Genomic DNA, 9,783 nt, shown 5'->3' with positions numbered 1-9,783 from the left:
GAGGGAGGGAGGGAGGCAGGGAGGCAGGGAGAGAGAGAGAGATCTTTCATCCACTGGTTCATTCCCCAACTGCCCACAGTAGCAGGGCCGAGTCGGGCTGAAAGCAGGAAATACAGCTGCATCTCCCACGTGGGTGGCAGGAACCCAGCACCTGGGCCTTCCCCTGCTGCTTCTTTTGCACATCGCAGGAAACTGAACGCAAATGCAGACGGACACACCACGCAGGGGCTCCAGCCACCGCACTGGCACATCGCCTGCCCGTGTTCTCCACCTCCTTTCAGGCCTGGGACCTTCCACTTCTCACCTGTCGACAAGTGTGTTGGCCTGCCAGGTATGTAGCCTGCTTCCTCGCCACCCCCCCAGCACCAGGTGAACACCATGCTCCCCATCAGCAGCTTCCTGCCTGACTCGCAGGCACACACCTGTCCTTTCCCAAGGTCCTCCTGGGGGGACGTCAAGCACACACCTGTGGGGCCTGTAGAATCAAGCTTTTTTTTTTTTCCTTGAATTTTTATTTTTTTAAAGGTTTACTTGAAAGTCAGTTACCGAGAGAGTCGAGCTTATTTTTTAAAACTAGAGGCTTACCTGAACATCTTGCTCCCCCAAGCACAGAACCTAACAATTCCCATGCTCTCTCTAATCTGGTCTTCTACTATTTTGTTGGTTGCCCCAATCAATTAACACATTTCCACATAGAGCTTAAGAAACCTTGCGCCCACCCCCACCCCCCATTGAAATATTAAGGAATTCAGCTGTAAAATCTTCCTGGCCCAGCATTTGGGAGGGGGGGTGTCGAGGTTTCTTTCATTTTTTAAAAAAATATTATTTATTTATTTGAGTGGAAAGACAGAGAGAAAGGTCTTCCATCAGCTGGTTCACTCCCCAGATGGCCAGAGCTGGGCCAATCAGAAGCCAGGAGCTTCTTCTGGGTGCAGGGACAGAGCCTTCCAAGTGAGAACTCTGGTGGCTGCTTCAGTCACAGGAGCTGCAGACCCCGGCCCACTCAGAGGACGGGGTCGTGCACACTTCCGCTAAGACAAGCAAGCCCCGCACAGAGACCTGGGGAGCGCGGCCCGCTGGACGCTGGAGGTGGACAGCCCAGCAGGCCCCGCGCGCTCCCGGCGGGGAGGCCAGCCCAGGTCCCCAAGCCCCCGGGCGCCCCGCGGCCCAGGAAGCGAGCCGCGCGCCCAGCACCGCGGGGCCCCCACGGCCCTCCCCGCCGCACGGCGGCGCTGCGCAAGGCCGGCCGTTGTCCGGGGCCGTTGGGCGCCCACGTGGCTTCTGGACGCCTCGAGGCCGGCGCGGGGGCGGGCGCCATTACGAGAGGCCGGGGGCGCGGGGTGGAGCCGACGAGGAGCCCAGAGCGCGCCCGCGGCGGCGGCGTCGGGTGGGAAGACGAGGCGCGGCACTGGGGGGCGTGGCGGCCGGCCTGCAGGCGGGGGCGCGTCCAGGGCAGGAAGCTGGAGTCCCCGTGGAGCTGGTGGGCGCGGCCCCCGCAGAGGCCTGAGGCGTGCGGCGCGATGGCAGGGGCCGCCCCCGGGGCGACGGCAGGGGCAGCGCGGCTCGCCACGCCCGCCACGCCCGCCACGCCCGCCACGCCCGCCGCCGGGCGCGTCGTCCAGGGCGAGCGGGCCAGAGGTGCGGCGAAGATGCTCCAGGTCCTGGTGCTCCAGGTGAGCGAGCGGCCCGCGCACGGACGGTCGGGCCCGGGTCGGTGCAGGCGGGAGGCTGGAGTGCGGGTGGGGGTCGCTTCAGAAGGGGGCGCGTGCGCTGTTCCCGACGACCCCGGAGGGCGGTTGCTGCGAGCTGTCTCGCACTAGGTGTGCGTTCCTGACTCACTCGGGCAGGTTGGCAGGTGTGTTGGTGCCCCGCACACCCCAGCCCACGTCCGCCCTAGGTCAGGGCCCCTCGCGGGGAGCCGTGGACCTGGCTCCCGCCCTTCCCCCGCCGCCCTCGGGGCTCGGCTTCGGGGACCCCCCCCCCACGCCGCCCTCTCCTCACGCGGGTGTCCTGGTCCCCGGGGCGGGCATGGGCCTCCACCTGGGAGACTTGAGGTGCAGGGAGGGCTCCCGAGGAAGACTGAGGGGAGGCGCTGGAGGAGGGAGTTTACAAACCGGAGCCAGGGTGTGGGATGGGGAGGGGCGCCGCGAAGGAGGGGGATGGGTGGTGTCTGTGTTCTGTGGATTCACCCGACCAGAACGTCACACACCCCCGAAGCCGCTGACTCCTTGCAAGGAGGCCTGGCTCTCAGACTTTTCAATCTGTTTTATTTATTTCACAGAGTTAGAGACAGTGAGAGAGACAGACAGACGGACAGAAAGGTCTTCCTTCCTTTTGTTCACCCCACAAATGGCCGCCACGGCCAGCGTGCTGCGCCGATCAGAAACCAGGAGCCAGGTGCTTCCTCCTGGTCTCCCATGCGGGTGCAGGGCCCAAGCACTTGGGCCATCCTCCACTGCCCTCCCGGGCCACAGCAGAGAGCTAGACTAGAAGAGGAGCAACTGGGACTAGAACCCGGCGCCCATATGGTTCGCTGGCGCCCCAGGCAGAGGATGAACCAAGTGAGCCATGGGGTCGGCCTCGGCTCTCAGACTTTGAAGGGATTTCAGGTCTCCCTGGGAGGCTCCTCTGCACTAGTCAATGTTCTCCATCAGTCCTAAATATGTTAGTCCCAATTCCTTCCTGTGAAAGGGCTCTCACCCATCGTGCCACGTGCACGCCCGTGGGTGCAGGACTTGGGCAAGAAGTGCTGGGCTCGTGCCCTCCTGCTTGGGAACCCGTCTGTGTGTTGGGCCCTGGAACGTGCTTATGTCTGCCCTCAGCTCTGCCCGGCCTCCACTTAGGACTCCGACCTGGCTCACCCTTGGAGCAAATCTTCTGTCCCTTATAGGAGTATGTGCCCCAGTGAGGTCCAGGTTCCGGCTGTCCTGATCCAGATTGATGTGGCATTTCCATGGATACGGTGCCCCCTCCCACCCTGTGCCCATCAGCAGGTGATGGGGTACCCTCAGGGTGGTGTGCATGGAGGATGGGAAATTATTTAGCTTTCACATTAGTTAGTTTGGAGGTGTCCTCTTACACATGAGGATGTCATATGAAGTGAGGTGAGCCAAGCAGAAAGGCCCACGTGCTGTATGATTCTGTGGGCGAGTTGAATGGCAGCTGCCAGAGGTTGGGTTTGTGCGTACAGGGCAGAGATTCAGTTTTGCAAGGTGAGGAATTCTGGAGATGGCTAGTGCTCATGGTTGCACAACAGTGCCAGTCTACGTAATGCTACTGAACTGTACACTTAAAATTGCCCAAAAGGATGAATTTTATCTGGAGTTTGCCACGACTTTTTAAAAAGATTTACTTATTTGAAGAACAGAATGACAGAGACCAACAGAGAGGGAGGTCTTCCATCCACTGGTTCATTCCTCAAATGGCCGCAACAGCCAGATCTGGCAGAGTCTGAAGCCAGGAACCAGGAACTCCATCCGGGCCTATCATGTGGGTGGCAGGGGACCAAGCACTGGGACCCCGAGGCACATTCCCAGGGAGCTGGATCAGAAGTGGAACAGGCGGGACTCGAACTGGTTCTTGGTGGTCATGAGACAGGAACCCGGCAGAGAAGAGAAGCAGCGACCCAGAAGACAGCGGCCTCCCTGAGTGACGCAGACAGAGGCGAGAGCTGTACCTGGAGAGCCGCATCACCAGGAGCCCTGTAGCAGGGCAGCTGTGCTGTTCCTGAAGAGTCCGGCCTGCAGGAGACTCTGCCACATCTGGCGGGGCCGAGACCTCTCCTGGCTAAGGAGGGCCGAGAAGAGCTGTTGGCTGCCAGGAATGGGAGGAGGGCTCGCACGCCCCAGCTGGTTAGGTGCCGCATGTGATGTCTGCATCGCACCTCAGGGTGCCTGTTCAGATCTGACCGCTCAGCTTCTGGTCCAGCTTCCTGTGTGCTCACATGGGAAGGCAGCGTATGATGGCCCAAGTACTTTGACCCCTGCCCCTGTGTAGGAGGTCAGAGTGGAGTTCCTTCCCTCCTCCCAGACTTGGCTGTTGTGGGCATTTGGGGAGTGAACCAGCAGATGGAAGAGCTCTCTCCCCATCCCCCACCTTGCTCTTGCTGTCCATCTCTCTCTGTCACTCTGCTTTTCAAATACATAAGTACACACAGCAAATATGAGGAAAGCATCCCGGGCCACACACTTCTGTGTTTGAAATCTGGGAGGCCGTAGCACCCTGATGGCTGGGCACGTGGCCTTGGAGAGTGGCAGAAAGCAGTAGTCCTCGGCCTTCCCTGGGAAGCTCCTGGAGGAACTGGCAACTAGAACTGTGTGTGTTGCTGTCTGCAAAAACTGGGCCTGGCTTGCATTTTACAGGTTTTAGAAGCAGATTTTTTTTTTTAATGAAACATTCTAGCAGCCTCAACATTTAACATTAAAAAATTTATTTATGTATTTTCATTGGGAAAACAGGTCAGCAGAGTTCTTCCATCTGCTGGTTTACTCCAGAATGCCCACAGCAGCCAGGGCTGGGCCAGGCCAAAGCTGGGAGCCTAGAGCTCAGTCCTGGTCTCCCACGTGGGTGACAGCGCCACAGTGCTCGAGCCATCATCTGCTGCCTGACCAGTAGGCACGTTGGCAGGAAGCTGGATTGGTGGTTGTGTGGCCTTGATGTGAACCAGGCACTCTGTGCCAAGCCGTGACCTGACTGCTGCCCCAAACGCCCACCCCTAAGAATGCTTTGTAAACGTCTTTCCTAAATTACTCTTTGGAAAATTTTCAAACACAAAACAGCATCATGAGTGCCTGTGTGTACTACACCCACACTAACTGGTTGGTAACGCTTTGCTGCGTTTGCACTTCAGAAATATGTGTATGTAAAAATTACTTTTTCTTTTTTGGTTGAGCCATTTGAGAATGAGTCTAGAACTCAGAGCACTTAAGTGATTTTTCTAGGAACAAAGCCTTCCTCTTATAGAACTATAATGTAATCATCACACTTGAGAAATTTAATGTTGGTGCAACTCTGTTACCTGATACACAGTCTGTACTCCCTTTGTCCTGATAAGGTCTACTGTAGCTTGTTTTTTCTGATAAAGAACCCAGAACTACACATGCATTTAATTGTCATGGCCTTGTAGAGTTCATTCAGGCAGTACATTGGTCTATCTTTGATGATACTGAAATTTCTGAAGAATAAGGGCAGTCACTTTGCAAAGTATTCCTCAATAATTATAACTATATTAATATATTTAGGTTAGACACTTTTAGTAAAAATGCTACATAAGTTATGCCACGTCAGAGGACAAGATGTTTTAAAAAAAAAAATTTGATGCTGGGGCCAGCATTGTGGTATAGCAAGGTAAGCTACCACCTGTGTGTCAGGACCCCATATGGGCACCTGTTCAAATCTCGTCTGCTCCACTTAAGATCTAGCTCCCTGCTAATGTGCCTGGGAAAGCAACAGAAGATGACACAAGTGCTTGGGCCTCTGCCACCCATGTGGGAGACCCAGATGAAGCTCTTGGCTTCAGCCTGGGCCAGCCCTGGTCATTGCAACCATTTGGGGAGTGAGTGAATTGGTGGGTGGAAGATCTCTCTCTGCCCCCCTCTGCCTCCCTCCCTCTCTAACTCTGCGTTTGAAATAAATAAGTAAATCTTTTTTAAAAATTCAGAATAATTTAAAATTTTTAACTTTTTATTAGAAAATACATTGGAGATGCAGAAAAGTGTGTAAAATAGTATCAATATTGGGACACCCACCAAACTCTTATCTATTTGAAAGGTAGAGACACAAGAAGAGACAGAGCTCTCCCATCCCTTTGTTCACACCCCAGATGCCCACAGTAGCCAAGGTGGGGCCAGGCCAAAGCTTGGAGCTGGGAACTCAGCCTGAGTCCCCCACACTGAGGACAGGGACCCAGTCACTCAAGCCATGGTCAAGAGGCCTCCTAGAGTGTGCACTGATTAGCAGCAAGCTGGAATCTGCATCAGAACGTGGACGGAAACCTAAGCACTCCCATGTGGAATGCAGACCCTGCCTGAGGATTCACTGCTATGACAAAAGCCCACCCCTATTTTTTAATTGATGTATAATTTATTTACAGAAAAATTCATTCCTTTTTGTGTAGACTTCTGTATTTTGAAAAATGCATAGTATCGTGTAATCACCCCCACAGTCAAAATGCAGAAGCATTTCCTCACTGCCCCATATTCCCATGATGACGCTCCTTTGTAGCTGTATCTTTCTCTACCTGTAATGCTTTATAAAGAAGATTGTTTTCTGCTGCTATTAGTTTTTCCTTTTCTAGAATGTCACAGAAATGGGTGCGTGCAGAATCCCAGAGCAGTAGTGGCCTTTCACTGTGGCTTCTTCAAAGACGGCACATTGGATACTGCTTTGTGTTGCTGCGTAGGGTCAGTGGCAGAGTAGTATTCCGTGGTGTGCACACACAGCAGTTTATACTGACAGGCCACTTGAGTTGTTTCAGTTTAGGGAGATGATGAACAACATTGCTATAATCTTTGCATACAGGTAGTTGTATGGACTCGAGTTCATTTCATTTGGGGGAATAACTAGGATGGAATTATTTGTGTTTTAACTTTATGAGAAACTGATGGACTGTGTTCCAGCATAACTGCCTTTTTGCATTCCTGTCAAAAATGTCTGAGTTCCCTTTTTCTCTCTCTCACTGTCTAACTTTGCCTGTCTAATAAAAAGGTGGGGGGGGGGAGGCGGTTCTGTGGCTCACTTGGTTAATCCTCCGCCTGCGGCACCGGCATCCCATGTGGGCTCTGGGTTCTAGTCCCGGTTGCTCCTCTTGCAGTCCAGCTCTCTGCTGTGGCCCGGGAAGGCAGTGGAGGATGGCCCAAGTGCTTGGGCCCTGCACCCCATGGGAGACCAGGAGGAAGCACCTGGCTCCTGGCTTCGGGTTGGCGCAGTGTGCCGGCCATAGCAGCCATTTGGGGGGTGAACCAATGGAAGGAAGACCTTTCCGTCTGTCTCTCTCTCTCTCACTAACTCTAATAAAAAAAAAAAGTCTGAGTTCTATTTGCTCTTCATCCGTATATAGAATTAGTATTGTCAGGTTTTTTGTTTGTTTTTTAAAGATTGATGATTTCGACAGGCAGAGTTAGAGATCTTCCATCTGCTGGTTCACTCTTTTTTTTTTTTTTTTTTTTTTTTTTTTAACAGAGTGGACAGTGAGAGAGAGACAGAGAGAAAGGTCTTCCTTTGCCGTTGGTTCACCCTCCAATGGCTGCTGCTCCCGGTGCACTGCGGCCGGTGCATCACGCTGATCTGATGGCAGGAGCCAGGTGCTTCTCCTGGTCTCCCATGGGGTGCAGGGCCCAAGCACTTGGGCCATCCTCCACTGCATTCCCAAGCCACAGCAGAGAGCTGGCCTGGAAGTGGGGCAACCAGGACAGAATCCGGCGCCCCAACTTGGACTAGAACTCGGTGTGCCGGCGCCACAAGATGGAGGATTAGCCTATTGAGCCGCAGCACCAGCCTTGGTTCACTCTTGAATTGGCCGCAAAGGTGGGACCTGGGCCAGGCCGAAGCCAGGAGCCCCGACTCCATCTGGGTCTCTTTTGTGGGTGCAGGGGCTCAAGCAGTTGGGCCATCCTCCACTGCTGTCCCAGGCAATTACATTACAGGGAGCTGGATTGGAAGTAGAGCAGCTGTGACTGGAACCCACGCCCTTATGGGATGCAGGGGTTGCAGCAGCTTTACCGGCTAGGCCTTAGCGCCAGTTTATAAATTGTAGCCATTCTAGTAGATGGGCAATGGTATCTCATTGTGGTACTAATTTGCATTTCCTTGTCACCAGCTTGTTTGCCATCTTTGGTGAGGTATATGTTAAGATTTGTACATTCTTCTAATAATTATGAACTCCTTAAAGTTCTTTATATATTACAAAGTTCTTTGTTAGATGTATGATGTGTGAATACTTCCTCCCAGTTTCCTTTCTCTTATGTTTTTCAAGGAGCAGAAGGTTTTAATTTGGATGGACTTTAATTTATCAGTCTTTGCTTCTATGAATTACACTTTTGGTAATGTTATCTTTGTCTAATTTAGCCACAAAGGTTGCCTCCTATTCTTTTAGGAGTTTCACATTTAGCTATGTGATCCATCTGACTTAATTTTTTTGTTTGGGGTCAGGAATGGATGGAGGTTTTGTTTTATTTGCATGTGGGTATCTAATTGCTGCAGGACCATTTGTTGAAAAGACTATACTATGTACATTGCATTCCTGTGTGCCTTTATCAAACAGGAGCTGACCGTGTTCACGTGTGTCCCTTTGTGTGTGTGTGTCCTATGGAGCTCAGCACCTGTGCTTTCTCCAGCGCCACCCTCGCCTGATGGCTGTAGTCTCACAGCTGAGACTGGGACTTGAGGTCGGATAGTGAGTCCTCCAGTTGTGTTCTTCTTTCTCATGATTATTTAGGCTGCTTGAATTCCTTTGATTTTATTTAACCAAAGATTTATTTTTATTTATTTGAAAGTGAGAGTTACAGAGAGAGGTAGAGCCAGAGAGAGAGGTCTTCCCTCTGCTGGTTCACTCCCCAAATGACTGCAATGCCTAGAGCTTATCTGATCTGAAGCCAGGAGCTTCTTCCAGGTCTCCCACGCAGGTGCCGGGCCCCAAGGACTTGGGCCATCTTCTGCTGCTTTCCCAGGCCATAGCAGAGAGCTGGATCGGAAGTGGAGCAGCCAGGACTCAAACTGATGCCTATATGGTTTGCCATTGCTGCAGGCTGTGGCTTTAACCCGCTGTGCCACAGCACCAGTCCCTAATTCCTTTGTCTTTCCAAGGAGGAGCTCATTATTAGCATGCTGATTTGTAACCACCCCTTCCCTGCAAAAATTAACCAGTAAAACCTGTTGGAATTGCGTTGTGTTTCTAGAGCACTTCAGGGGAAAACAGCCGTTTCTTAATTACGGCCCCCACAGGTGCTAGGGGGGTTCCCACCCCCAGCACTGCGCAGCATCGCATGAACGGCCTCCATTACTGTCAGCCACCCTTCAAGGCGCATAGCCCATGGTGCTGAGGGTCCAGTTGGGCCCTCCGCTGAGGTGGATGGACAACCCCTGCCCCAAGGGTGACCTTTTTCGTTTGATCAGTAATTGTTTTTATGATCTTGTCCTCATCACCTATTTGTATACAAAAGTTGCTTAAAATTTTAAAACCAATCTAAAGAGACAAAAACTAAAGGATCGCTGCATTTATTTTATTGGGCAGCTGTTTCCTCAAGCTCCGGCCCTGGGTAAGTCAGTCCGCTTCCGGAGTTTCTCTGCAGCCACCGGCCCTGCTGGTCTCTTTAGGGCTGACCCTCCTGTGTCAGAGGCTCAGCTTGTACGGTATTGCTGGATTTGAGCTGCACTCCAGTTTCAGCCCACCTGCCTGTCTGTTGTGGTGGGTCCAGGGAGCTATCTTGTGGACTTTGACTGTAGTAGGGGTGGATGGAACAAGGGTCTGTTTATTTCTAAGGGTTTGTTTTATCTGGTTGAAGGCTTTTTTATTTGATTTAAAGATTTTATTTATTTGAGAGGTACAGTTAGGCAGTGAGAGGGAGAGACAGAGATAAAGGTATTCCTTCTGTTGTTTCACTCCCCAATTTGCCACAATGGCCAAAGCTACGCCGATCTGAAGCCAGGAACCAGGAGCTTCTTCCCGGTCTCCCACGCGGGTGCAGGGGCCCAAGGGCTTGGGCCATCTTCTATTGCTTTCCCAGGCCATAGCAGAGAGCTGGATCAGAAGTGGAGCAGCTGGGACTCGAACCAGCGCCCATCTGG

At 52.7% G+C, this 9,783-nt stretch overlaps 1 protein-coding gene across 5 annotated transcripts in view; it reads left to right on the top strand.

Annotated features, from left to right (window-relative positions):
* Nucleotides 1-1,198: 1,198 nt before the first annotated feature.
* The window catches only part of LOC138846706 (USP6 N-terminal-like protein), a 46,978-nt gene continuing 38,393 nt past the window's right edge, over nt 1,199-9,783 (top strand). For 2 of the 5 annotated variants that reach the window (XM_070063243.1, XM_070063242.1), the window contains exon 1: nt 1,199-1,673. In XM_070063243.1, coding sequence (XP_069919344.1) covers nt 1,521-1,673 — 153 coding nt within the window. In that variant the 5' untranslated portion in view covers nt 1,199-1,520. The remainder of the gene's footprint in view (nt 1,674-9,783) is intronic. The other 3 variants (XM_070063239.1, XM_070063240.1, XM_070063241.1) reach the window with 2 other exon arrangements.

Source organism: Oryctolagus cuniculus, chromosome 18 (genome assembly GCF_964237555.1).
Source record: "Oryctolagus cuniculus chromosome 18, mOryCun1.1, whole genome shotgun sequence".
In the NCBI taxonomy this organism is placed as follows: domain Eukaryota; kingdom Metazoa; phylum Chordata; class Mammalia; order Lagomorpha; family Leporidae; genus Oryctolagus; species Oryctolagus cuniculus.
The sequence above is the reverse complement of the archived record's forward strand: the minus strand, read 5'-3'. Positions and strand labels throughout refer to the sequence as shown.